Source organism: Hippoglossus hippoglossus, chromosome 10 (genome assembly GCF_009819705.1).
Source record: "Hippoglossus hippoglossus isolate fHipHip1 chromosome 10, fHipHip1.pri, whole genome shotgun sequence".
Lineage (NCBI taxonomy): Eukaryota > Metazoa > Chordata > Actinopteri > Pleuronectiformes > Pleuronectidae > Hippoglossus > Hippoglossus hippoglossus.
Genome location: NC_047160.1, coordinates 14,873,536 through 14,901,534, shown reverse-complemented (window position 1 = coordinate 14,901,534; position 27,999 = coordinate 14,873,536). Strand labels below are relative to the sequence as shown.

General features: G+C 42.5%; 3 protein-coding genes across 7 annotated transcripts; 2 read left to right on the top strand and 1 right to left on the bottom strand.

Annotated features, from left to right (window-relative positions):
* Positions 1-176: 176 nt before the first annotated feature.
* LOC117768928 (nuclear factor 7, brain-like) lies at positions 177-14,305 on the top strand. 3 transcript variants are annotated; one of them, XM_034597426.1, is made up of 7 exons: positions 177-1,088; positions 1,784-1,879; positions 3,896-4,129; positions 4,295-4,317; positions 5,319-5,434; positions 6,283-7,255; positions 14,289-14,305. In XM_034597426.1, exons 1-6 carry the CDS (start codon positions 570-572, stop codon positions 6,846-6,848), a joined length of 1,554 nt encoding a protein of 517 aa, XP_034453317.1. In that variant the 5' UTR covers positions 177-569; the 3' UTR covers positions 6,849-7,255; positions 14,289-14,305. The 3 variants fall into 3 exon arrangements, with proteins under 3 accessions (XP_034453317.1, XP_034453316.1, XP_034453315.1); XM_034597425.1 differs by lacking the exon at positions 14,289-14,305 and adding an exon at positions 14,245-14,267; XM_034597424.1 differs by lacking the exon at positions 14,289-14,305 and adding an exon at positions 11,757-11,768 and having other exon boundaries at positions 6,283-8,122.
* Positions 11,265-24,270, top strand: cabp2b (calcium binding protein 2b). Of its 3 annotated transcripts, XM_034597428.1 has the most exons (7): positions 11,265-11,401; positions 12,215-12,493; positions 22,424-22,454; positions 22,542-22,676; positions 23,023-23,132; positions 23,642-23,789; positions 23,877-24,270. In XM_034597428.1, exons 1-7 carry the CDS (start codon positions 11,318-11,320, stop codon positions 23,900-23,902), a joined length of 813 nt encoding a protein of 270 aa, XP_034453319.1. In that variant the 5' UTR covers positions 11,265-11,317; the 3' UTR covers positions 23,903-24,270. The 3 variants fall into 3 exon arrangements, with proteins under 3 accessions (XP_034453319.1, XP_034453321.1, XP_034453322.1); XM_034597430.1 differs by lacking the exons at positions 11,265-11,401; positions 12,215-12,493 and adding an exon at positions 18,912-19,320 and having other exon boundaries at positions 23,877-24,127; XM_034597431.1 differs by lacking the exons at positions 11,265-11,401; positions 12,215-12,493 and adding an exon at positions 20,193-20,663.
* A 731-nt stretch (positions 24,271-25,001) lies between these two features.
* On the bottom strand, positions 25,002-26,761 carry crybb1l1 (crystallin, beta B1, like 1). Its single transcript, XM_034597432.1, has 6 exons — positions 26,716-26,761; positions 26,417-26,514; positions 26,208-26,326; positions 25,998-26,130; positions 25,770-25,912; positions 25,002-25,678 (listed from the first exon to the last, which is right to left on the bottom strand). Exons 2-6 carry the CDS (start codon positions 26,507-26,509, stop codon positions 25,507-25,509), a joined length of 660 nt encoding a protein of 219 aa, XP_034453323.1. The 5' UTR covers positions 26,510-26,514; positions 26,716-26,761; the 3' UTR covers positions 25,002-25,506.
* Positions 26,762-27,999: the final 1,238 nt, after the last annotated feature.

Here is a 27,999-nt window from a genome sequence, read left to right as displayed (position 1 = left end):
TAAGTCGTTTCATTCGAGAGGGTGGAAGTTAATAGTGCTATAGGGCTCTCTGTGTTTCTTCATTACGATGATATAACATATATATTTTATATATTTATCTAGCGCCTCTTCAATTTGGCCAATACAAGTGACATTCACTCAAACATTCATACACAGTTGGCACAGCCGTCAGGAGCATTTAGTGGATCAGTGTCTTGTCCAAATTCAGGTTGAAGGAACCAGGAATTGAACCCACAACCATCTGGAGAGGGCGACCTGCCCTACCTTCTGAGCCTCAGGCGCCCAAACAAACATGACCGCCTGTTGAGTTGAGGTTTCTCTCTTTCCCACAGAGTGGGTTTGGCTCCGGGCGCAGACCGTGCGTCCTGGCACGGAGCTGCAGCTCGCTCAGCAGACAGGTGGCTCCTCGTCCTCCGTCTCTTCCGTCTCTTCCGTCTCTGCTGTCAGCCTCAGACCACTCCCTCTCTCAGTGAGAACGGAAGAGCCGCGGTCTAGTCTTTACTTGTCCTCCGCTGCCATCAGACTTTGTTGTTTTTTCTCTAATCTCAGGACTATGCGCTCTGCACAGAATGGCGGAGCCCAACGCGCTTGACGAACTCCAGTCGGAGCTGACCTGCCCGGTGTGTTTGGAGCTGTTCCGTGACCCGGTGATCCTCGAGTGCGGACACCACTTCTGCCAGGTGTGCATCATCCAGTGCTGGGAGGCCAAGGCGGACGAGCAGTCGAGCTGTCCCAAGTGCAGAAAGTCGTGCTCACGCAAGCTGCGGCCCAACTCGCTCCTGTGCAACGTCGTGGACAGTGTGCGCAGAGCCAGCGTCATGGACACGGCCGCGGGGATCCCCGGGTGGGACCCGGAGGGCGCCCTGGAGGAGCCGGAGGAGCGGGAGCCCGGGTCCAGCATGAGCAGCGTGGCCTCCTCCATCGGGCACTGGCCGCGCCTGGGCATGGATATGTGCGAGGAGCATGAGGAGAAGCTGAAGCTGTACTGTGAGGACGACCAGCTCCCCATCTGCCTGGTGTGCGGCATGTCCCGGGACCACAAGACCCACAATGTCATCCCCATTACTGAGGCCTTTGAAAACTACAAGGTAGGCCTCTGTCTCATGGACACGTTTCTCTCTGACAGTTCCTCTTCTCACATTTTAAACCCAAGGTGTCTCACACAGGAAATGCCACTTTCCGAGTCTGTGAACCACTATTACCTTACAGCAGAGCACTTTCTCAGAGGAAGTGATGACTGCAGATGTTATTAAACAGTGATTGATCATTCATGTAACTTTCCTCTCTTTGTTCAAAATGTTGCTCAAGTTTGTCAAACACTCCTAAAAGTCAAATCAGAGAAGCAGTTTCCTCTTGACTTGAAAAACCACCACTGCTCTGGTGTTAGCAGTTACTTTCACTGACCGTGATGTTATGACATGGAAGTTGTTTTATTAGAGCAGACTGCCTGTTTTCCACTGCAGCCTTGGGGCATTTTTCTGTTTTTGAGGAATTCAGCAGGTCAGTGTGAACTCTGAAAACTTCCCCACACTGTGAGACCTGCAGCTGACCATCACCACACACTGTGTGAGGCCTCTCTGTCTCTTTGACATGTTTCACAGGGCGGTGAATTCCCATTCAGCCGGGGTCAGAATCATATGAGTCCCATTAAAGATGATGTTGTTGTTGTTGTTCAGAGCGGCACAGATCAAATTAACTCCTCGTTTAAGTATAATCTAGTTTACTGAGCTCACTTTTAGACCCAGTCTCACATGTGATTGTCTATTTCTTCTGCTCACAACAGCATAAACTGTCTGTGGCTCTGGAGAGTGTCCAGCTACAGACAGAGGAGGCAACGCTCTTCCAACAACAGACCAACGAAAAGATCCTCATCATTAAGGTACCAACAAGTGTGTGTGTATATGTGTGTGTCTGTGCGTGTGTGTGTTATTCTCTAAGAAAGAAAGACAGAAAGAAAGATTATATCTTGAACATAATCCATAAATACTATTAATACATACATAGATATATTCATGCATGTGCATGTGTGTGTGTTTGTGTGTGTACTCATTTTGTTACCTCTTTAGGACCTTTTCCAGCGTAAACACTGATCCTGTCACAACCAGGAGTCCCCATGGGGTCCAACGTTTGTGGTTCACTGTACAGCTGTTTTCAAAGGCTGTGTGTATGTGTGTTATTAGCTTATAAAGAAAGAAAGAAAGAAAATATCTTGAGTACAACCTAAGCTTTACATAACTGTGTGTGTGTTTGTGCGTTTGTGTGTTTGTGTGTGTGGGTGTGTGTTGTGATAGAACCAGTATAGCTTGGCAACGTTCACCTGCTTTTCTCCACCTCTACCAGTGAATGACTGTGGATGACTCCTAGTTATGACCGCTGGTGACACAACAGGTTGTTACTCAGCGACTCGTTCGTCAGACGTGGAGATTCTCAAGTTTTGCAAATGCTTGAGGCCTTCTTCTGAAATGTAGCGGGTGGTTCTTAAACCTTCACACACGTCTACATGTTTACCTTTTTCACGTTCACATTTTTGACAGGGGAGGTCACACAAGAATACACATGCACAAAAGAGTAGATGTTACACACCCTCATAGAGAGAGATAACAGCAGACAGAACTTAGGCCTGGTAGCACTTCAGCCTTTACTTAAAGTGTGTGTGTGTGTGCGTGTGCGTGTGCGTGTGCGTGTGCGTGTGTGCCTGTTAAGCCGAGATATGAGCCCAAAGTGGAGTGTTTCAGCTGCAGCAAATAACTACATGTCTGTGCGTGTCCTCTTTCTCTCTCCTGTCTGTCTCTCAGTGTGTGTATTTTACTGTCTGTCCGCTTGACCCAGTTAATTTGCCCACTCACACATTTTCACTTCTCTGCGTCTCTGTCAGTATGCGACAGGATGTGGGTGAGCGAGGTTGAGAGGAAGTTTGTCAATTTGTCTTTTCCTGCAGATTTCTCACACTGCTTGTGTGTGTTTGTTAAGTGATGGTGACATGTGCAAGTTCTGTTTGTTTGCCACATCCAGAGTAATGGCATTTGCTCTATATAATACTTATTTAGTGGCATGATTCATTCGAGACAAACAGCCACTGTAAAATACTTAATACTGTGACTCAGTCAGTGTAACATGCTGAAAGATTTCACCCTGTGTGATTCGGGAACACACCTTTAAATTATTTTTATGTTTTTGGCAATGGTAGAGGAAGAAAAATGTAAAATTAAAAGTACCACATAAACATCTATGCTTGAGTAAAAAATTTGTAATTACTTGCTTTTAAATATACTTTTAAAAGTAAATACATGTCGAGTGTAGTCTATTCCCTAATGTAGCACTCTACTCATAGAACAACAAAGTGCTGCTAATAGATGCACTGTATGAATGTGTGTGTGAATGGGTGAATGTAAAACTGTACTGTAAAGAACTTTGAGTGGTCATCAAGACTAGAAAAGCGCTGTATAAATACAAAACCATTTACCATTTACCATTTACTACAATATTAACTGTGCCTACTGTACTGTATATTTTTGTTGAATACAATAATAGCACAGCCTCTGTCATATTAATAAAGAATGCTGCTAACACACTGCATTGTAAATAAATTAGTGGAGTACAAGGTACAGATATTGACTGATAAGTGGAGTAAAAGTGAAAAGTACCCAAAACAAAGTAAAATAAATAAAAGAAAAATAATAAAAGAAATTAAGTACAGATGATCAAAACTATCAAAAAATGTAAACACATACATGTACTTTGTTATTCTTGAAAGGTTGATTGACCATTTACACAAATTGTCGTTAAAAAGGACACTTCACAGAAATAAGAAACAATGTAGTTCACAGCAAACACTTTTTTTTTTTTCCTGAAAAGCACTTAGTTTTTGTTGACCACTGTCCTCCCTGTGTGCCAGGAGCGAGCGTCAGATCTGGAGGACCTGGTCTCTGTGGAGTTTGGCCGCCTCAGGGAGTTTCTCCTGGAGGAGGAGGAGCGCATAAAGGAGAAGCTGCAGAAGCAGAAAGAGGAGAAGCTCAACCAGCTGGAGGAGGTGCTCACTGAAGCGACGGAGCAAATCAGCGAGCTGGATAGTACGGCCGATCAGCTTTGCGTCAAACTGAGGGAGGAGGAGAACCCAGAGCAGCTCAAGGTAAGAGGAGGTGGAGAAGAATGAATGGAGCATTGTCATGAATAAGAGTGGGGAAAATACCAAAGACTAATATATAGTTATAGTGTCAGAGATCTTATCTGCATATTTCTGCAGAGACTGAAGTGTTTGTTAATCCCAGGCCTGTTGTGATCTGCTCTCTTTTAGGGAATCAAAGATTTCATCGGAGGGTGAGTATCATCATAACAAGATCATTTAATCTCTGTGTTATCTCTTGTTTTTTCTCTTCATGACAGTCACAAGGACACGGTTTCAAGTCTCATTGAAACCAGATGATTGTGGTTTAGGGATTCATCTTGTCCTCCCATTAACGAGAGCACCATTACAAAGTGTCCCTACCTCCCTAGATATTTTTTTTCTGTTTAAAGCAAATTTATAAACTTGATGAATGAAGACCCCCCTCAATATGCTGTACATTTATAATAAAGGACCAGTTTGTAGGATTTAGGGGCATCTAGTGGTGAGGTTGCAGACTGCAACTAACCTGCACCCCCCCTACCCCTCCCTTTCCAAGCGTGTGGGAGAACCTGCAGAGACCCTGAAACATAAAACCACTAGAGGCCCTTCTGGGCTACTACTGTAGGAACATGGTGATGCAACAACAAAGTGGGCTCTGTTGAAGAGGACACATCTATGTAGATATGAAGGATACAAAATGCTGAATGATCTGTATTTAAATAGCACCTTTCTAGTCTTGATGACCACTTGCTTTACACTAGAGTTTTTGCCATTCACTCACTTACACAGTCATTCATACAGTGCATCTATGGCCATGACACTTGAGCATACAGAATGAGGAAGACTGGGATCGAACCACCGTCGACTCGCTCTACCCCCTGAGCCACAGCTGCCCCAAAACAACCTTTCTTAGTTTTTAGGTGATGAAAACACGAACTGATGAACAACTGATGAAATCATGATCATGATTATTATATTAAATTTCATCATAGATCCCCCCCAAACTGTTCACATGGGTCCTTTTAAGAAACCACAGTGTTTACACCTTCTATCATTTTGGGACTTTAATTCAATTGAATATATTGAATCTTGTGACAGTTGTGAAACGACTATAGACAAATACAAAACCCTATTTTCTTCTTGTGTGTATTGATTGTATGTGTTTGCTTCTGGTTGTCATGGTTGTTGGCTTTTTCTTTTGTCTGTCTCTCAGGGCTGAGAGTTTGTTTGAGCGCCCTCCAGAGGTGGGTGTTGATCTGCAGTCAGGAGAGTTTCTGGGTCCTCTGCAGTACAGGACCTGGAGGAAGATGAGCTCCATTTTTCTGCCAGGTAGATACACACACACACACACACACACACACACACACACACACACACACACACACACACACACACACACACACACACACACACACACACAGGCACACACACACACACAGGCACACACACGGACAGGTAGAAATAAAAAATGGAACGATCAAAGTTGATGCAGCAATTATTCCTTTGTGTTGGTTAAGCTGCGAAAACACTGGATCATTCTGCAAAATAGCATCTTTTGTTTCACCTCAGAGTCTAGTGAACACACAGGACTTTCCAACCACGCCTAGTTTGTTATGGAAGCTTAAGAGTAATTTTCTCAGACATTAAAGCGACTCCAGTGCCACAGAAACAGCCGTACAGTTGTTTTAACAGGCTGTGTGTGTGTGTGTGTGTGTGTTTTGGATATTATTATTATTATTATTTTTATATTTTATTTTTTAAACATAACATTTTAAATGTTTTATGTTTCAAGGCAACTCGGGGGAAAAGAGTGAACTCTTTCATTTATTTAATTTGCTTACATGTAGAAGGTAAATGTATAATCTTTCAATTAAAGAGCGTTAATTACCTAATAACACTTCAGGTGTTGTTGATGCAGTAACACGAGACAGACGTACCGGATTAAATGAATCTCTGGAATTACATCGCAGTTTTCTATGTTGACGCACTATTTCATTTATATTTTATCTGTATCCATGTACCTGATGCTCTTATCGGGCTCGTCTTACTGTAATTGAGCAGGTTGGCTTTCAATATCTTGTTGAAGGTCACTGTCGGAAGAGTCCTTCTCAGGTCATTCTCAACAATCAAAGCTCTGTAGCTTCATTTTCTCACTTTCTTTACTGTCGCCCTCTCAGCAGTCACAGCGGTGACCCTCAACCCGGACACAGCCTACCCCTGCTTGTGGGTTTCCCCGTGTTGCACCAACGTCCAGGTGGGCCAAATCCAGCCCAACCTGCCCAACAACCCGGAGCGCTTCACCCGCTACAACATCGTCCTGGGCTCCGAAGCCTTCTCCTCTGGCAGACACTACTGGGAGGTGGAGGTGGGCTCCAAGACTGCGTGGGGCCTCGGTGTGGCCGCGGCCTCGGTCAACAGGAAGGAGGAGATCAGCCTCTGCCCCGACGATGGTTTCTGGACCCTCGTGCTGAGGGACAACGGTGATGGCACCAGTGAGTACGAAGCATGCACCGACTCAGAGGACAGCTTGTTGTACCCCTCCAAACCCCCCAGGAGGGTGGGGGTCTATCTGGACTATGGTCGAGGCGAAGTGGCGTTTTACGATGCGGGAGACATGAGCCACCTATTCACCTTCTATGATGCCAAATTCAGCGAGCCGGTTTTCCCATATTTTAACCCCTGGCCAATTATCAACGGACACAATTGGGATCCGCTCACTATAGTAACGCCACACTGGGGATGAACACTCTTTTTCATCATAGGACCCAACAGACTCAGAATGAAACTGCAAAAAGAGATTCAGCAGCAGATGAAGACGGATGGACTTGAGCTTTCACACATCTGCCTTGTTATAAAGATTCAGCTGAATGAATGATGTTGTGATGATTAACATGCAGGCGATTATGATACTATGATTAAGATGGAACTAGTTAAAGATGAGACAAATGAGGACATGGCTGGAAATATTCAACAGTTTCTTATTGTCGACAAGTTCCCGTGAAATGACGAAAAAACAACAATGAATTTTTCCTACGTGGAAACAAAACCTGATGTAGCTCATTCCCCTGTTCATTAGACCTATTTATATCCTAACCCCACAGAGTGAGCCACACTGTTGCTCTGGATCTCACTAACACACACACACACACGGTTGTTTTATTTTGAGTAAATCCCCCTCACACTCTGCTGCTGCCATAAATACTCACTAAAGCACCAAATGTGTATTAATCCACAGATGAAAATAGTCCTAAATGCGCTATTACCTCCTTTTTGAAAAAACGTTGCTAAAATTGCAGTGTCCAGCTGTTGGAGGGAATTAATTCGACTATTTTTTCTTTTTAATGGATCTATATATATTTGTGGTTGTTGTTTTTGCATTTTTTTTATAATCGGCTTCAGTAGAAATGAATGGGGTTTGACAGCCAATCAAAGGTTACATCCTGGGGGCCTTGACACACCACGGATGGGGGGGGAGGACCCAAAGATGTCACCACACATGACCAACCTGCAGAGTCCAGGCTCTATCTCTCTCTCAGGTGTGGCATAAAGAAGATTAACATCTCATCTGACATGACAGAACTTGAACTAAGGGGAACATTCACACATGTCTGGTTTTGGTCTTTTCAGGGAACTTGTTGACAATAAGTAACTATTTCTACTTATTATTTTTCCGTTAATATTTTGTGTTGGTCCTGAATTCATTTGGAAAATAGGGGACATGTATTAATTGTAAGAAATCTAATCAAAGACTTTACTGATAGAGTCTTGGCAGAAAGCTTTTTAATTGTATATTAATGAATTTTGCTAAAATATCTTACTGCATGTTTTTTCAAATAACATAACAACATCATATCTTATTGCTCTTTTTATATATCTTGTGTTATACTTGTTATTACATCTACATCTAAAGCAATGATGTGTATCGCAGATTTATACAAATTCTGACTTTACAGCCTTTACAATGACACCTCTGACCTCTCAGCCAGTCAACTGTGTCCAACACTACACCTCTAACGTGTCACATCCACGTTAAGATCAGAGTAAACACTGTGCAAGATTTTAATAAAGTGATGAAATGTCCTGCTGAAGTTGTTGTTAGTACAGTTGATTCCACCAGAGGGCGCCACAAACTAACTAACTGCCGCTCAGTGGTCGCTATAACATACAACTCAGAGCTGCTTTTATAAACCATGCAGAGGATAAACTCAGCTGCCACAGTCTGACCGAAGCTTTTATGAGAGGAGAAAAATCTCAAGTAGTTATACGGGATTATTTTTCAACCTTTATCAGGCTGCACCAAATTTCACACACTCATAAATATCAGTCCTCTAAATGTGCCTGATTTTTTTTTTCATCAAGTTCCATGAATAATTCGATTGGAAACCAGTGAGCAAAATTTAATGGGTTCTTCCTTGACCCATAACACATCTTGCCAACAAGTTTCATGGTAATCCGTAGTTTTTGTGTAATCTTGTTTACAAACAAACGGACAGGGTTGAAGACGACCTCCTTCTGCTTTGCACAACATACAACAATCCTTTTACCCTCAATTCAGACGAGGAAAAAAACCTCCAAAACTCCCACTGCACTGTAGAGCACTGATAAGTTTAATAAAAATAGAAGATAAGATGATCAACTAAAACTTAAGGTAAAAGTCAAACACACTAATCACTCACATAAAAAAGACAGAGAGACCAGGAGTGGTTGAATCTCCTGCAGGACAAACAGGCCTATCCAGATCTGAAAGATGTTATTTGGATAACCTTTGGTAAGTAATGTATCGCACCACAGTCACGAAGTAGGTGAGGCTGATACGAGTGTGCAGGATCGCGATTTGTCTGACATGATACTAACATCAAAAACACAAAAATCAAACAGCCTGCTGTGAACATAACTATTTAGACGCCAGGCGATTCCCCAAATTAAATATTTTTACAACACAACACAACACAAGAGCAACTCGCACGTCAGACACAGATCTAAAGAAAAACATAGTTTCACACAAAACCTGAACATTTCATGATATCGTGCTCTCCAGTTGTAATTACCTGTTTCTTCTAATCAGTTGATTATCTGTGGCTCCACTCAGGGTGTTGAGTTTGGTGTTTACCCGTCATGGATACACTCACATCGGCTGCTGTTCCTCCTTCACTGTGCAGTTAAGCTTCAGGTTAATGAGGCCCCTCGTGCCAGTCGAGGCAGAATCGGTGACTACTATTACGAACAAATAAGTAATGAGCATTGGTCTGACCTAAATAACTGTATCTGTTATCCGTGAAGCTTAATCTGTGTGTCATCTGCCCATAAATTAACCAGTTTAATTAATGAATCGGTCCAGGCCTTCTCTCCTCTAACTGTCCTGATCGGTAATTAGATATTATTGCGGCTTGATCAACATGGAGGTAACTCAAGCCCCCACTTCTATATTACTGCTCACTCGGCCCCCGGACATGATCGGTTTCAGGAAGTGTCAAGGTGAAAGACAAGTCGCAGGAGAAAGAGGTCCAAAAGTTTTTGCCATTTTATTTTAGAAAATCAATTTTTTTCTATCCCTCATCGCTCATTTCTCTTTTCATCCTCTTCATCCTCCATCTCTCCTCCCTCAGATGACTGAGCTGTTCCCAGAATAGAACAAACTCTATTTTTAACCCTGCTTTGCTTTTTGGTTCCGGAAACGGATCTCTTTTCGGCCTCCGCTAAAGAATCTGTCTCTCCCCTCTGATCAATAGTCGATGAGGAGAGGGGGCTGAAGAAAGATGGAGAGGCAGTTGAAAGATGACGTTGAAAAGAATGATGGAGGCCTCATCGGGAGCTGGAGGGAGGTCAAGCTGTACGTCATCCCCAACTGTGGAGAATAGACACCATCAGGGTTTCAGTTTGGAAGACGAATGTTTGATGTGAAATAACAGGAGAGAAAGTAGAAGCGGCCGAGTTGAGGGATATTTCAGGAAAGAGCAGAACAGAGGAAGAGGTGAGATGTTTCATCAGCTCAAAACATCCACATTTTCCACTGGAAGTAGAGACAAATTGATGAGAGATGTTATACAGAGAAAAGTGAGATGTTAGTTGTTTTTACATAAACGCCACAAAGCTATATGGGCCGTTTTAGAGACATGAAAACCACATTAACATGTTCACATGCTTGCGTGAGCATTGGTGTCTAAAAATAGAGCTCAGTGGTGACACCTGTGTGTGCTCAGTCATGCTTCCTGGATAAGATTATGCATGCAGGACAACACAGAGGTGATGTGGAGCTGCACAAAATAGTCTTTCATCATCAAACGTAGTGTCGCTGCTGAGTCCCTCTCTTTCTGTCTCTCTCCCTCTCTCCATGTCACTAAACAAATACCTGACCTGGCCACCTCTGACAAAAATCCAATTTGTGTTACAACAAAGGCTCCAGATATGACAGAGGATTTATACCGAGAGAGATGAGGGTGGGAGAGAGGCAACGGGACGAAGGTGAAGAAGAAGAGACATGACAGAAAAACAGTTTGACTCAAAAGTGCCTTGCATAAAGGATGAAACATACACCGGCACCAGAAATGGTAGTGAAAACCAAAACCCTGCATGGCAACAGGAGGAGTGTTCACCTGTGATGAAGGCAAAGAGGTGGAAAAGAGGTGGAAAAGGGAGGGAAGAGAGGGGGCGAGGTCGACCTGTTATAGGTGGATAATGCGAGTGAGCTAAAGTTCAGGGGGTATTGAGTGTCACGTCAAGGACCAGGCGATAGCCAGTGGGGCCAGAAGTGCAGGAATTTAATCCCATAGCCAAGACATCAGCTGATGTTAAAAACCTTCCTCACCTGCGCCACAGCAGAGAGACATACAGTATAGACGGATGCACCGTGCATCACTGAGGAAAACGGACCAGGACTGAGAGCAGCGAGCAACAGACAGGAGGACATAGGAGCTGTTCATTTGAAGAATTATTATTATTATTTTTCATTCATTCTTTTCCACTTTTTAAACCAGGAACAAAGGAGAGACTGCCACTGCACTGTGCACCATTTAAAGTCATTTTTGAGAGAATTTGACAGATCCATGTTGGGAAATTTTAGTGCATAAAGCAAAAACAATAAAGGCAGCTTCTGCAGAAGAGCGAGGAGAGGAGCAGGGACGAGGGAAGAGAGTGTGTGAGGGTGAGGGAGGGGGAGGGAGAGCGAGGGAGAGAGAGAGAGAGAGTCTGCCTGCCTGCGCCTGTGACACCGAGATGTTCATGATCATTCGAGAGTCGTCCGCCACAGGAGGCGGTCCTGCAGCGATGAGCGCCCCACAAGAGAGGAGCGCAAAACAGGTGTGTGTTTCTCTGTCCATATATATTATATTGCTGTGCATTTGTGTGTGTGTGTGTGTGTGTGTGTGCAACGTATTCATGTGTGTTATTTTCCCTGTCAAGCTGTTGCGTTTTTATATATATTTTAGGTTTTGTGTGGGTGTATATATGCAACTGAATGTGCGCAAAAGATCTGCAGGAATTTAGTTTTGCGTGAGTTAAAGTTGTGAGAAGAATGAAATGATTGGAAATGCTCCTTTATGAGTAAGGAAGTCTATTTAAGTCTTGATAAAAAAAAACTATCTTAAACTGCATTTAGATATCAGAGTCCTCTTCCATGAAAGGCTCCCGTGTTTTTGGCATTTTTATAGAGAAGGTCATTTAGATAAACACCTTCCGGGGTCAGATGTCAAACATGGTGATTTCAGACAGTAAATGAGATTTTAAAAGGTCACAGTGAATTCTCAGGTAGACACAGAGAGTTTTCATACCAAGACGTCTGAACCACTCAACACCTCATTTTGCATCTTTGTGCACATATGTACAGAAATGGTATGTCCATTAGTGATGTTATAAGATGAGATGACATAACATAAGATAAGATGTTATAAGGTAAGATGTAATAAGGTAAGATAAGAAAATATGAGATAAGTTAAAAGTAAAAAATCAGTAAATAACATGAAATATAAAATTGTGTTAAATGAGTTAAACGTGAGCGAGTTCACGGTGCAGCCCCAGAATTGGTGTGTGTGGTCGACTCGGAGCGGAGCTGAACAGGACGTATCATGACGTATGCGAGACTGAACACACTCTACCCCTCCGACCCCCCCCCAGGTGCAGGCCGCCATCAAGAAGAAGATGCAGAAGCAGAGGAAGCGGACCAACGAGCAGGGAGGAGGAGGCGGTGGAGGAGATCACGCTGCTCCTCCTCAGCCTGCCCGCCGTCAGAAATCCAATCAGGTCCCTCAGTTCGCCACGACGACAGAGGACAGAGCGTCGCTGGAGGAGAGGCTGGAGGAGATGATGGAGGGTCGACAGAGGGGAGAGAAGGAGAAAGAGGAGGTGGCGGAGCCCCTCGACCTGCTGCCCATAGTGGACTCTGTGTTTGGACAGGTAGGAGCCACCTGCTGCAGTGTGAGGGACTCATGGGTTCATCTGTGGGCATCTCTGGATAGTGCATGTGAGTGTGTGTGTGTGTGTGTGTGTGTGTGTGTGTGTGTGTGTGTGTGTTCTGCATCAAGTTCTCCAGCTGATTGAATGTCTCGCCGCAGCTGAAACCCTAGACCTCCTGTTGAAACGCCTGGCTGTGCTGCAGCTCACCCCTGACGTGTGTCATCTGACACGTCACATTGTCATAAAGCTAAACACACATTAATCATTCTGCCTTAACCCCACCTCCTCCTACCGGAAATGGCGGGAGCTGCACCCCTTCAGGGATAAAGCTATAAGGATGGAGATAGCGTGTGTTTGAGCGGGTTTTAAGCTCCTTTACTTTTGGAAACATTAAGTGTAATCCGTAACAGATACGGCCATCGTCGGCCAGCACCCTATCTGTGCAGCTATTGTATCAGCTCGGTATCGAATCACATCCCATAACTCACATGTTAAGCAGTGACACACGATACGGCACGGTAAGGCAACACTGTTACAGCATCTGTCACCCTCGGGGTCAGACATGTGGTGTGACAAAGTGGTGTGTGTGTGTTTGTGTGTATGAAAATGAAATCAAAAGAGATTACACAGAAGTAAAAACCTCACACAATCACACGCCCACTCACACACACACACACACGCCCACACGCACACACACACACACACGCACGCACGCACGCACGCACGCACGCACACACGCACGCACGCACACACACACACACGCACGCACACACACACACACACACACACACACACACACACACACACACACGCCCACACACACACACACACACACACACACACACACACACAGACTCCCATCCACCTGATCCCGTCAGCAAACTCTGGAGGGGGTGATGATGATGATGATGATGACGACGATGAGCGAAGTTAGAAACAGGAAATCAATGTAAAGAGAAAATAAACGTGATGTCAGCTGTGATGTAAGTGATCCAAAATAAGAGTGAGTGAGTGGGAGAGAGGAGTCGACAGAGACGAGGCAGAAGAGAAGATTAGTCTTGTTTCACTGGAGGGTCTTTCAGGGTCTGTTGTTGTGTGAAGCTTGTGTGTAACAGACGAGTCATAGACTGTGAACATGTGGTATAAACACAAACCCTCGGCCTCCACACCGAGCACAAGAGAAACTGAAACAGGGCTTAAAGACTCATGAATTATTTCATTAAAAAAAAAACACAAATAAACATTATTTTTAATCACTTGATGTCATTGATTTATAGTTATATTTTGTATTGATTAAAATAATATATATTAATAATATATAAAATAGGCATATCATATACAGGTTTCTAATAACATAAACTTCTGAAAGTGGCCAATATGAATCTTTAAACTTTAATCGTTAAGCTTTACAGTGTGTGTGTGTTGTCTGGGGGCACATTTCACGTTTTGCATATCCACCTCACATCATCTGCTCTGCACACGCTCTTCACGCTCAGTTACATGAACTGGTGGTGATTCATTAGAAATGAGCCTCCAATCAAATCCCATTATATTTAGGAAATTAAGAAATACTAGTACTACTAAGGAAGTAAAAGGTTTAAATACTATTAGCTCTAATTTCTTCTTTCCTTCCTTCCTTCCTTCTCTCCGTCCTTCTTTCCATGCTCCATCTATCTGACCTGTTCTAATCTTTCTCTGATTGACAGCTCTTGTTACTGGACACACCTAATGTATATGTGACACCAGATCAGCACACACACACACACACACACACACACAAACACACACGCACAAGCACAAGCATACACACACATACACACACACATGCACACACAATCACTGTCATTCAATGCTGATACCTGGAGACAATCAAAACCGTAACCCAGTAACGTAAGCCTCAGTGTGTGTGTGCGTGTATGTGAGTGTGTGTGTGTGTGTCTGTGTGCATAGACACACATCAAGACCGAATCAAGCAGGTAATGAATCAGGCTTAATGGTATCAGTTGCGTCATGAGTTATTCATGTATTGCTGGTGTCAGTTTTGTTGAAAACATGAAGTTGATGATGTGGAGCTCATCTGGTTGATGTTGTTTTGTATGGAGCTGATAATTCTTCGCTATACATCTGGAACACAAACACAATCTAGTGCAATTCTACTAAAAAGCTTCACCATAAAATCTACTTTAACTTAAAGTTTGTAATGTTCCATTTTGTAGACCATGTCAGAAGGATCTAAATTCATATGCATTAGTGAGTTCTTAAAGTTGGTATGTAGTGGACTAGATACATGAATGGTAGAATACAAGAAACACATCTCCATATAATCCAATACAGCACTACTGCTAAGTATAAGCTTGATGCTGAAACATTAAATTAAATTCAAACATCCATGAAAGTGTCATAAAACAACACTTTGAACAACACAGCCATCATAAAGGTAGAAGGGTATTTTATTCGACTGTGCAGTTCATTGTACAAAGGAACTCCACAAGGACAGTGAGCATTAACAATGAAAGTCAGGCAAATATGAGCTTTTTATGCAGCTCAGGAGGTTAAGCGGGTCGTCCACTGAGCAGAGGGTTGGTGGTTTGATCCCCAGCTCCTCCAGACTGCCCTTGGGCATGATACTGAACCCTAAATTGCCCTTAACGTTTGTGCTGATAAAGTGTGAATGAGGTGTGACAGAAAAGGCAGTGCACATAGAAGCGATGGGAGAATGGGACTTGTGCTTTGAGTGGTCGATTAGAAAGAGAAGAAAGGTGCTTATATAAATACAAACACACAAGTTCACTGACGTAATCCTTTTCTGGCCTATCATATTTCAGATGTAATATTTTAATTCATTAAAAAGTCTTTATTCAGATGTGAAAATTAGAGTTTTCTGGAAGAGTTTCAGAGAGCATTGTGGTAAACAATAGCAAAATACAAAATAATTTCTTCTAAAAGTACATTTGTTTATATAAGTATGACATTATTTTCAAGATTATTGAATTGAACTGTCCTGTGGAGCAGAAAACTGACAAAGTAGATAGTGGGTGTCAAAAAACAGAATATGGTAGTAATCTGGGAGTAATAGACATCTTAATATTTTGCTTGAGGATTAGATGATTTAAAAGAGACTGAGCTCATACTTGTCTGCAGGCTACAGCGAGATCACTCACAATTAAGAGTTTCTCATCTCAAACAGCCGGTTTCTACTTAAGAACTTTTTCCCGGTAACATTTCATTTACAGTGGTTGCTCTTAAGCTGCAGGCCAGGCACTGAAGGCTCAATCTGTGCAGAAGTTCTGCTAAAAATAGAGGTTGAATCGTTACTGTCTGAGGTCCTCACTGTGGCAGCTGTCGAATAAAACCCCAGTTATTAGACCTGTCCTAAAGTGGCCTCTGGTGGTGACTGCGGCACATTACAAGAGACTCACCAGGCTGAAAGAAAAGCCACTTTTATCTTTATTCTTTGACAGTAGGATCCAAAAGGGGTCCCGACCTACTCAGTATTATGGAGAATGCTGTGGGTTTTATTGTCATGTTAGCAAATCATCACATTGTTCTTTAGGTCCTGCACACTCCTTTTACTTTTCTGATTCAACCTTTTGTCAGGTCTGTGTGGTCGTAATTTTGCTTGACATCTTTATTACCCTTCTTTTAGTTCTGTTGCATCTCTTAAAGTATGTGGACATTTTAAGGTCAGGTTAGGGGTTAGTAAAGTCTGTTTGAAATCAATATAAGTCAATGTAATGTCCTCTGAAGAATGGAATAGTGTGTGTGTGTAAAGAGGGAGAGCCCAGGGAATGTATCAACTTAAAAGCCGATAGGTCACTTTGGTGTCTTCAACTTGTTTCTGCTGCCCCCAAGAGGCCAAAAAAACAAGTTACTACAGGTTTATGCTCCAACTGTGATTGAGTCAATGTTTCCCCAGTGAGTTAAAAACAAACCAATTGCATTACTTCACACAGTTGTCTGAAGTGAGGAACAATATTTTTAATATAGAATATGTAAAGTCATGTTTCATACATTTCAGCAGTTGGCACTTGAAGTCAAACGTTTCTTCACAAAGCATTTCAACAACACACACTTCACACATGATTAATTCATGCTGACACAGTAAAGCAATAATCCATCATCTACACCACCCGAACTCCAATCTGCAAGTCTTGGGACTGTGGGAAGAAGCCAGAGTACCCGGAGAGAACCCATCCGAAAACAGGGAGAACATGCAAACTTCCACACAGAAAGGCCCAGGATGAACCAGGATTCCAACCAAACATCCTGTCCCTGAGGGAACAGTGTTAACCACTGCTCCACCGTGCCACTTTAAAGTAAAAATTCCCTCCCAGAAATTATTATTTCTATTGTCAGTGTATCTCTACTGTAAATCATATTATAGACCTTCATATCCAACAGTACTTACAAGAGTGCGTGTGCCAGTTGGACATTGGATACACACAAGCTGTACTCTCCATATGGATGTACTTTAGGAAGCAAAATAACAGATCTGCTTTTGGAGGGATTTGTTGACAGATGCCTTGTACAAGCTCAGCCGTGATCACTTATCACTGCACTCCTAACCTCGACGTGTGATTTGAATGGTCTCCCTTTTTTATCATTCATCTATCCGGCGAGGACTTAGACCACCTCGGACTCCTGCTGAGCGTGACCCGAGACGACTCTGACACCAGTGGCAGAAAGTCTGTCTGAGCGTCTTGCGTAACGTCTCTTTCTGTGATGAGTCCTTTCTTTTCTCATTAATTTGAGGTTTTAAAATAATCTAAACAGTGAAAACATTTCATGGAAAACAAACGCAAACACTGTTTATCTGAGAAACTAAGGAATCTGGACACAAAGACTTGTTTCTACTTTGACCCCCACTCACACTAAACTTAGGATTAAATGTCTACTTTTGTTTGAGCCCCCCCCCCAAATTGTTGTGAAATATACACAATTGTGATGACAATTCTCTGGACACCAATCAATTACACAGGTTCTTACTGATAAGAGGCAGAGACGTGCATCTTTATCACAATGGATATTTTATTGACAACTTAACATTATATGGTCTGGAACTGAAAGGGAGAATCAAATAGGCAAAATTATTATTTGCTGCAAACAGAATCACATTTTAAGTTTACTACGTTACTCTAAAATCTTCGTAACAAATCTCTTAAAACTATAAAAAAAACAAAGGAAAGAATGGAAGATGTGACCAGAGGCCAAATGTGGAGAGGCAGTCTAACCAGAGGAGTGCCCAGATGTGCCACCAGTTACTCACCTCGGGTGCATCACAGCAACAAAGGTGCACACAACGCTCTTCTCCCAGTTGTCTCACTCACATGCGTTACGTGGGGACCTCACCCGGAGAGCCTAGCCTCCCAGCTAGGGAAATATAGAAATTTGGAATATAACCATAAACATTACATCTGTAAACAATATAACCAATAATGGTATAACCCAATTGCTCAAACAAAGAAAACACTTCAAACAAACTAAATAAAGTAAATGCTGCCAAAAAGGAATAAAACCAATATTAACCAAAACAGAACCAAACAAAACAGCATCAGGTGAACCTAAGACAAAGAAAACACAATTTTTAGGTTGACCATGCTGTATATAAACCCATTCAAAATGGGGGCCACCACGACTCACCACCTCCAGTATTGGCATGTGTCTCTCACAGGCAGGACAACAGGGCACATGCAGGCTGGAGGCAGTGAATTTAGTGTGCAAGCCACAGTAAAGGAGCCTGGCAGGGTAGTGAGTCATTTCAGCAACATACCTGTATAACCAGCAACCAGCAGAGAGAAAGACAGATGCCCTCAGGTTCCTTATATAGCCTGGCTGATTAGAGGAGGCTGGGCCTCACTATGTTCACTAAGCACTGACGCACACTATGTTCTCCCACAGTGAGGATTCTTCCCCACCACAAATAGATATGAGAAATAAAATATGACATGTGATACAGGTAGTTGGTGTCACTAAGTTGAATATAGATCAATAGTTTGCAGATTTCTATCTGTGTCCCACTGTTTGTGTCTTCTGTTGTGAAAGGAGGTGACTTTTCTGGCAGCCAACACAGTTACACAATTGCAGGCCACAGCACACTCTCTCCTCCTTTTTGATTCTTCTCCTCCAGCCCCTCATTATATCCCTTTCCTGCTTTTCTTTTTTATCACCCTATCTTCCTCTTTAATCTGAAATGGCAGGGATTAATCCCTGTGTGTTGATGTCCTCTTAACTCTCCCTCCCTAAAACTCTTTGCACTGTAGATGAAGTCATTTGAACCCAGCTGCAACATGTGAGTGATAGAGAGGAGGAGAGGCGAGAGAGAGGGGGGGGGGGGGGGGGGGGGGGGGGGGGGGGGTTTAGAGGGAGGAGAGAGATGGTGGGGATTATAAGTGTTGGTCAGTGTGAGGGGAGAAGAGACAGTGATGCTGCAGCAGTGAAGACTGACCTGGTTTCAGTGGAGCTTCTTCAGGTGGTTTGGTCTCGTGCTGCCTTCGTTTCTCCTGACGTTGGATCATCTGTAGTGATGAGAGGAGTCAGTCAGGATCTCTGGTGCGTGGATTAGAGCTGGTTTTCCTCTCTGTGGCGGCAGATGTGACGAGCAGCATCATGGGAACTCCCAGATATGTCGAATAAAAACTTCTCAGCTTGAGCCGGAGCCAAAGAGACAAAGCAGATGAAAAAAGGAGGAGGAGGAAATAAAAAGTGACAAATAAGAAGAGGACAAAGTGTGTGATAGAGAGACAGAGGAAGGACAAGGGTGAGATTTTAAGTGAAGGTTGGTGATGGGCAACTGCACCAAACCATCCATGAAAGATAAAATGAAGAAGGTAAGAACTCTTCTACTTCTCATTGGTGTTAGAGTGACTGGAGCTTCATGCTTCTATTTCAGGTGTCTCATTGTAGACATAGATGGATTGATCATTTACATTTAGGGAAATAATTTTGAGTTTTGATTTGATTGTTTTTTGTTAAGTCATCATCACACATTGTACAACAGTGTAAACAAAGTCTAAACAGTCTTTACAGTATGTAGTGACTGAAGCAAATGCTAATATATGTCTATGGATCAATAATTTATGTTTAAAGAAATCATTTGAACATTTGATTTAATTTATAGATTTTTTTATCAATCAGTCATCGTCATACATTTTAAAATAAGTATACACGATATAGACTCAATGTCTATAAACAAACAGTCTTTACTTTACTGAAAACGTTCATGCAGAAAGAAAATGCCTGTATATGCCTGCTCATATTCTTATTAAATCAAGATACCCTCCAGAAATATACCCTATAGATTATATAAAATATAATAATTTACTGTGCTTGACTAAAAGACTGTGCAACTTTGAGCATGAAAGTTCATTCTTGACCTTTTGAAACTGTTTATTTAGAAAAATTACCCAATCTCACTGGTCACCTTGCTTTTATCTAATAATTGTTTTATAAGATAAGATATTATTATTATTATTATTGTTATATATCTTATATATTTGTGTGCAAACATATGTGGTAGAATTGTTTGTTTTGAACTTTCTCGTATAAATCGTCTCCTTCGTAGTTGCACTAAAGTTCACCCACTCAGAAGTCTGTAATGAAGGACACCCTGTGTGTAGCGTCTTACTGTGATAGTATGATGACACTTAGCAGAATGAACTCAGTGATGTCGCTGTTGTGAGACCACAGCAGGATGGACAAAGAAGGAGAACGCTGAGATCAAGATGGTTTTTCGCAGCGAGGATAATATCTGATGTGAGTGGATTGCCTTGAAATAATAAGCAGCTTATGTAACGCAGGCTTACGGCCACATTCTATCTAATGTTTGCACGACGGGAAAACAGAGGGTCTTAACCGTGTTCCTTGAAAGATAGGATTGTTTTTTTTCTATGTGTGAAGACAACAGTCACAGAGGCAGCGTGTGTCTGACAGCGAGAGTGGTTAACAACCTGGTCTGTCTCTGAAGGGGGTAATGGAGGGGTCCCAGCAGGATAAAGTGGGGGCAGTGGGCCAGCAGGGTCTGCAGCCAGAGGGAGAGGAGGAGGTGGATCAGGACGTGGAGGATAAGCCGTTCAAGGATCCTTTCGGTGCTCTGGTGAAGAACTGCAACGTGCTGCACAACATTGTGGGCCCGGCCTGCATCTTCCTCAAACAGGGCTTTTCTCGGATGCTCGTATGTAAAAGAAAAACACAAAGTGTGCACACTGTGAAACTCACACAACCCCAGTGCAACTTTTCTTTCCCCGGTCATTTTGATTCATTTTCATCCCCACATCATGGTTGAGCCTCCCTAAACTGTGTCATCCCTCCCTCAGGCTTAGAAGATTAAATCTCTTGTCACCACACATGCTCAAAGAGGTCGATCGATCAGTTCCATGGAAAACTATTGACTGGCTTTGTGGAGTCGTGCTCTAAAACGTGTTGCACAAGGTGATGTGGAGGACGGGGCTGCATTTACAACCCATTAGGTGGCCCCTCAGGGGGACAGAGGGGCCCTGACGCCTCTTGGTTCACTGCTTGACAGTTAGTGTGCTGTAGTTGCACTATGTAATATGTGAAAAGCATAGACTGATTATAAAGATGTATACAGAGACTGACAGATCCCCAAAAGGGATGCCCCCCGATGGCTTGCTGCAATACAGGTCATAAATCCTCCTCCATGTTAGCAGATAGGACATCATTTATGTTATGGTTTTAAATTAAATAATTTTTCATGAAGATGGTTTCCATCTTTGAAGGAGGACTAATGCATATCCCACAAATGGAGGCATGAGTCTTCCTGTAGTGGCTACGGGTTCGGTTCCAACCCGGCCCTTTGCAGCGCGCCTTAAAGGCAGGATGGCAGCATCCGTATCCGGAAGATAATAACATTACATAATCTATGCAACGCCATAAGCATGATGGGATTTGTTTGACCAGTTTCGTAAATCACACCTCTTTTCAATGTACATAAGAAAATCCTCTTATAAATCACTTTGACCTTGAGGTGTTTTTAGTTTGTCATTTGAAAAAAAGGTTATTTTCATCAGAGCAACCACAGTAAATGAAATGATCTCAGAGGATTTGTCCCATATATGTTATATATTCTGTAAAGCTTTTATCTTAATTTTGTACTGAATCACAACTTCCATTGTGTGAGTGTGTATGGGCAGGCTTGCGTGCAAAGCTCGAGTGCCATGTGCATCTGTGGAGATACAGTAAATGTGTGTCTGCACAGCGGACATGTGTCCGAGGGTATCTTTAACTAAACCACCTAGATCTCCTAATCTCTAAATGTTGGTTGCCTGGCAACCACCCTCAAATAATCTGTTTACCACTGGTGATTTATACTACATGAATTTCCATATATATCATATTGTGTTTTACAATCTAATCCACATAGATTTAGATTTAAACAGTTTTTCATTTCGGGTTTGTCTGATGCAGCTTAGTGGACACCTTTAATATAACACTGCACTAAATCACCATCTCGTCTCCTCATCATGTCAAATGATATTGAATCGTAAAAACCAGACTGGAATAATAATAAACAATCACATCTCATACATTCTCAACTCATGATCCAAACACGGGTCTGACTTCATGACTTCTGTCACACGTAACTGAAAACATATTTTTAATAATATTTCTCAATCATTATTCATATTTCTTGAATAATGAAAATAAATGATACTTAAATAATTTAATTATATTTTTTCATATTTCCTGGTGTTGTTTTGATCACTTGATTCTTGTGTTTGTGTTTCATTTCTTCCCGGTTCAATGTGCTCTTGTGTCGTGGTGAATGTGTGTGTAGATGGTTGTGTTGCTCAGTGTTGCTGCACTGATGAGTTTAATCCAACAGTGTTTACTTCTCTGTGCAGAATCAAATATTTTCAGTTTGTGAGTCTTTTACAGTGAGAGGTTAATGTGTGGATGTTCTCCCTCTGACAGGACCGAGAGCTGAGACCAGAGGAGATTGATGGTGAGATCATTTATCTGCAGCACATCACACTGTGGCTCAATGGGACAGATCACGTCTAAACAGATCACTGTGTGTTTTTCTATCCAGAGCTGCGTGAGGCGTTTGTGGAGTTTGACAAGAACAAAGATGGCTACATCAGTCATAAAGACCTGGGCGAGTGCATGAGGGCCATGGGATACATGCCCACAGAGATGGAGCTCATCGAGCTGAGCCAGCAGATCTGTGAGTGGAAGAGCAGCCTGAAACCTCAACACAACAGGAACGAGAACAAATCAGAACAAAATAGAAGAGGAAAGAGCAGAAACAGAAACCGAGAAGAAGACAGCAGATCAGAAACAGACGATAAGAGTGTAACAGTGGAAGACACGACAGAGCAAGAACAGAAAATAATAGAAGAGAGGAAAACAAAACAGAACAAGAACGATTAAACTCATGGAACTTATTAAAAACTACATGCATGATTTTTATGACAGAATTCACTCACTTGTATTTACTGCTAAAGCACTTCAGTACAGTTTATAATGTTCTTAGTTTTTACTTAGTGTGTGTTTGTGTGTGTGTCCTGTAGGTGGGGGTAAAGTGGACTTTGAAGACTTTGTGGAGCTGATGGGACCTAAGATGCTGGCAGAGACAGCAGACATGATTGGAGTCAAAGAACTGCGAGATGCATTCAGAGAGGTCAGGATTTACATACTGTTAAATAACACTGGCTCTCGGTGCATCGAGGGCTTTGGAGCAACTCCTCTGGTTTTTCTTCTATGACAAAACATATGTAACGAATCTGACTCGTATGAGAACGTCGAGGAAACAAGATTGCATGCGAGGCTGCGAACCTTTTTCAGCTTTAAAAAAGGTCATGCCAGGAGAAACAACTGAAAGCACTGAAAGCAAACAGATTTCCCTGGTGTATTTAGTTTGATAGTATAAACATACTAGAATGGCACGCAATACAGCACACACACAATTGCACACACTCATCAGCTCCTTAAGTACGTCTGATCTCTGCATTATTTCTGGAGAAATTCACAAAAATTTGGAAAATGGTCCTTTCTCACAACGTTCCAAAAATGTGAATCCACTCTAAAGTTGAATGAGTTCTTCCTTGGACCCCACCCCTCCACCGCGTTTAACAAAAATAGTTCAGTACATTTTGTGTAATCCTGTTTCCTGCTTCTCTTTGTCTCCAGTTCGACTCTAACGGTGATGGCCAGATCAGTTTAATGGAGCTGCGTGAGGCCATGAAGAAGCTGATGGGAGAACAGGTGACCAACAGAGAGATCAACGAGATCCTCCAAGATGTCGACCTTAACGGAGACGGTCTGGTGGACTTTGAGGGTAAGAGGAAAATCTCTTTGCTTTTATGAGACCTCATTAAATGCAAACCTGCGTCCTCATCTTCCTCCCTGTTTCTTGTGTTTTCAGAGTTTGTGCGAATGATGTCCCGCTGACCGGCTCAGCTGCTCACATGTCCGACAGAGAGAGACAAACATTATGCAACTGCTGGAGGAGAGAACACACACGACGCGTGCACATTCTTCATCTGCTCTTAAGAGTCTTGCATCTAAAACTATATTTTTATATGGAATAAAGTAAAAACAAAAAAAAACTCTCCACGTCTGAGGTGCAACACAAACATGAAGCATTATAGCAGCTGTGACACATATCTGAAGCTTCATAGACAACGTTCATGACTTTGTGCTTTTAGATGTATTTTTTACTCATCTGTTTATGCCCTTAAAGTGTTAAAATCTTGTTTGTAAAAGTGTAAAGATTTTTCTAATTAAAGAAAAGTACGAACATTAAATGACTGTGAAGATCATTTCAACCAGGTGAACTTGGGAAAGATACAATCACATGATGAGGCTCCATATATACAGAGTGTATAACAGCAAACATGGAGTCACAAGGCAAGAGAGGAGCTTTGTGGCCTATGAAGCGAAAGCATTGACACTGTAAAGAGAGTAAATAAAGAGAATAGAGAATAGTAGAGAAGAGAATACAATAGTTAAATTGCCATTGAGAGAGCAGAACAAAGAAAAAGAGGTGTTACTTCTGAAAAACAAGTTTAAAATGGAATAAATACAAAACCAATAAGTTTGCAATGAATAATTACTTTAAAATAGAAGAGTGGTTATCTCTCTGTTATTGCAGAGAATGGATAACACACTTAAAAAGTATGTGAATATATATATGTCTACATACAAACTGTTATTATGTAGGCTCTGAACTCACACTCTTATATTCAGGCACATTCCCAGTTTGAGGCCACAAACAGTCAAATCAACCACACTCTCAAATAGGTTGCAGTTACAGATTTTCACTGTAACTTGAATTAAATATTACTTATAATATCCTAATAATAATAATAATATCAAAAGGTTGAAGTCGAGCATGAAATGATATTTGTTGTTTGATTATCCTCCAAAATGCTGAGCGTCAGAATAGTCGTGACTGATTAATGATTACACACATTTTCATTTACCTGTTTTGTTCATCAACATTTGTATTCAGGTGATTTCATCATGAATAAAGAACAAGGACGACTTGTTTGAAATCAAGATTTTCCTTTTTATTGAAAACTTGGCCAGGATTCTGTACAGCAGAGAGGGTGTGCAATGCAGAAGGGCAAGAAGAGGAGGGGGGGGGGCTCAAGGGACTCAGTTTCCCATGGTGCATCGTACCCTGAGCTGAGAATCATGTGTGTGTAAAACAGCAAGAGGCGCTGGGTTTCCCTCTTTGGTGTCTCAGAGGACAGTGGAGGGGAATGGGGTGAGGGACTAAAAAAAGGGAGAAAAGGGGGGAAAGTAGAGCTCAGCCCATAGGGGAGAAAGAGAAAAGTAGAGACAGAGAGGAAAGGAGGATGGTTACATGCTCCAGCTGGTCCTTCCACTGAGGTGTTGTCTCTGATATGGGGCAGATCTAGATCCTCACCCTTCCCCTCACTGTGTCAGATCGTACCGAGGTAAAGGCCTCAGACATCTCTCCCCCTTTCCCTCTTCCTCCGCCCCTCTCCCTCACCTCCGCTCTTTCTCTTTCTCTCCTTCCCTGAGCCTCACTTGCTGGCCATGGTGTAGCAGCCCTGTTGGTGCCACTGCATGTCGCGGATACGCCTCACGGACTGGAACTGAGGATTGCGGGCACCGTACTCGTTGAAGTGCTTGAAGTCGCCCTTCTCCAGCAGGTACTGGCTGCCACGGTATCCAGGGAACTGGTATCCCACCCAGCTGGAGGAAAAGAGGAACGATTTAAGGATGTATTTAATGTCATTGGGCTCTAGCAAACCACCTTATTTATTCAACAGCACCAGAGACTCACGTTCCACAGCTGACAATGATGCTGCCAACTCTGTCGGTGAAGCCATAGGAGAACAGGCTGGGAACGTCATCGTCCATGATCTCCATCTTGCGGCCCTTGAACTCTCCCACCTCGTGCAGGCAGATCTTGTGCTTCTCAGGGTCCTGGAAGAGAAAAACACTGAGGTGAGAGAAGCGCTTGAAGCAAAAGACAAATAAACAAACACGAAGGAGTGACTTTTTGTTTTACCATTCTGACGGGCCTGAAGGACAGCAGGTAGTCGTTCTTCTGGCTGTTGCTCCAGGAGTCCCAGCGAGGATACTCTCCCTTCTCCAGGATGTACATCTCACCACAGAAGTTCATCTGCTCAAAGCCCACGAAGCTGCGGATGAAACGACATGTTATGAGGTTTCCGTGCAAAGCTACAGTAAACAGAAACTTCATCTTTGAGATACTTACGGTCCACACTCAACGCGCAGGGAGCGCACGCGGTCCATGCCCAACTCACACACATTCATGCACTCGTTGCTGATCTCGATCATGCGACCCTGGAAGTTCTCCTGGTCGAACACGTACATCTGGGGGAGACAGATGTGCACAGATGAGTCAGTGTGACAAACTAAATATTTCTTCATGAATGTATATGAGCCTTTGTGAGAGCCTCTCACCTTGTAGGACATCATTCCCATCTCAGACTTCTTGCTCTGAGCAGCCTTCCCATCAGTCTGGGAAGAAGTCTTGGATTTATCTCCGCTGGACATGTTTACTGGGTGGAAAGAGACACAGAAATGATGAGAGACAGTACAATAATGTGGCAAATGGAAATAGAAGGATGCAACAGAAGGGAATGATACAGGATGGATGTAAAACTGCGATAGATAATTAGTAATCTGTATTTCCAGTCCAACCCTCCTGCTCTGTATCCCCACACACCGGCAGGTTTACAGTGCATGTGTGTGTACCTTACCGGTCTGTTTGTTCGATGCCTGTGACGAGACTCACTCAGAGTGTGTGCGGCTCAGAGTGCGCCCCTCCCTTTTATACGCTGGCGCCCACAGGAGAGGGATTATGGGCAGAGAAACAAACCTGCTGAGGTCAGAGAGGGGAGACAAAAGAAACCCCACATCATCAGAGAGGGACGGACAGAAAGGGTGGGCAGGGGAGGACGGTCCTGTGACTAACAGACCAAGTGGAACTTTGAAAAGTTGTCCAAAATGTTATATTTCAGATTATTTTCCTGTAATTTCACAGTGATGTGATTGTTGCTTTAGGAATGTGGCTTCAAATGTTGGGTTTCAGATAAAGTGGCGACAGTTTATGTCATTTAAAAGGAATGTTTCATGTGACAATGTGTTTCCAGTCACATACAGAGTAACTTCAGGAGTGTTCAATACGCAACCGGACTTGCTTGTGTTTCTTGAGGACGTTTCAACTCTCGACCAAGAGGCTTCCTCAGTTCTAACTCTGAGTTTTCAGGTTTAACCTCTGTGGGTCTTATTTGTTGAGAGTTGTTATTTGATAGATGTCCCAGAGAATCATTCATGTCTGGTACACAAACCTGAATAAATTGTTTGACTACTTAAGTTTGGAGGTTTCTGTGATTGTCACCTGCACTGAAAACAGACATAAATGTTGGACCAACTCTAAAGAGTTTACTTCAATTGGTAACACAGAAATTAATTGAGTTTGTTCAACATGTTATATTAACACAATAACTTTAAAATGATTTTTTTTTTTACTTTATTCAAATGTGTTACATATTTATGTATTTTTGTTGTTAAACAATTGTATTTTTTCAGTGTGGTAGGCCCTCGTGTGGACACACATGAGATGACAGGGCCGCATTGTTTTAACAAAACTAGATAGATAGATAGATAGATAGATAGACTTTATTGATCCCAAACTTGGAAATTCCTGAATGATATATTATTATTATTATTATTATTATTATTATTATGCAGTGTAGAATTGGGCAACTGGAATGTGACCGTTGGGAAACTTTACTAATGAGTCTGTGGAGTGAAAAAGACTTGTTGTTGGTCACTAGACTTCTTCATGAAAACCAATGTTCATGTTAAATCACAGTCTACGCCAGTGTGCACACACATGTCCATGTGTGGATCCTTGATGGTGCTTAAAGTGTTTGGTGCCACTAAGATTGTGTTCTGTGACCAGGAGGAGAAACCTTACTGTCCCTAACTGCCTCCATCCATCCATCCATCCATCCATCCATCCATCCATCCATCCATCC

Coding starts and splice junctions, on each gene's coding strand:
- crybb1l1 (XM_034597432.1), bottom strand. CDS start 26,509: ATGTCCAGCGGAGATAAATCCAAGACTTCTTCCCAGACTGATGGGAAG. Junction 25,913..25,997: donor CCTTCAGGCCCGTCAGAATG/GTAAAACAAAAA, acceptor TTTCTCTTCCAG/GACCCTGAGAAGCACAAGAT. Junction 25,679..25,769: donor ATCATTGTCAGCTGTGGAAC/GTGAGTCTCTGG, acceptor CTTTTCCTCCAG/CTGGGTGGGATACCAGTTCC.
- LOC117768928 (XM_034597426.1), top strand. CDS start 570: ATGGCGGAGCCCAACGCGCTTGACGAACTCCAGTCGGAGCTGACCTGC. Junction 1,089..1,783: donor AGGCCTTTGAAAACTACAAG/GTAGGCCTCTGT, acceptor TGCTCACAACAG/CATAAACTGTCTGTGGCTCT. Junction 1,880..3,895: donor AAAAGATCCTCATCATTAAG/GTACCAACAAGT, acceptor CCTGTGTGCCAG/GAGCGAGCGTCAGATCTGGA.
- cabp2b (XM_034597428.1), top strand. CDS start 11,318: ATGTTCATGATCATTCGAGAGTCGTCCGCCACAGGAGGCGGTCCTGCA. Junction 22,455..22,541: donor GAGACCAGAGGAGATTGATG/GTGAGATCATTT, acceptor TTTTCTATCCAG/AGCTGCGTGAGGCGTTTGTG. Junction 23,790..23,876: donor CGGTCTGGTGGACTTTGAGG/GTAAGAGGAAAA, acceptor TTGTGTTTTCAG/AGTTTGTGCGAATGATGTCC.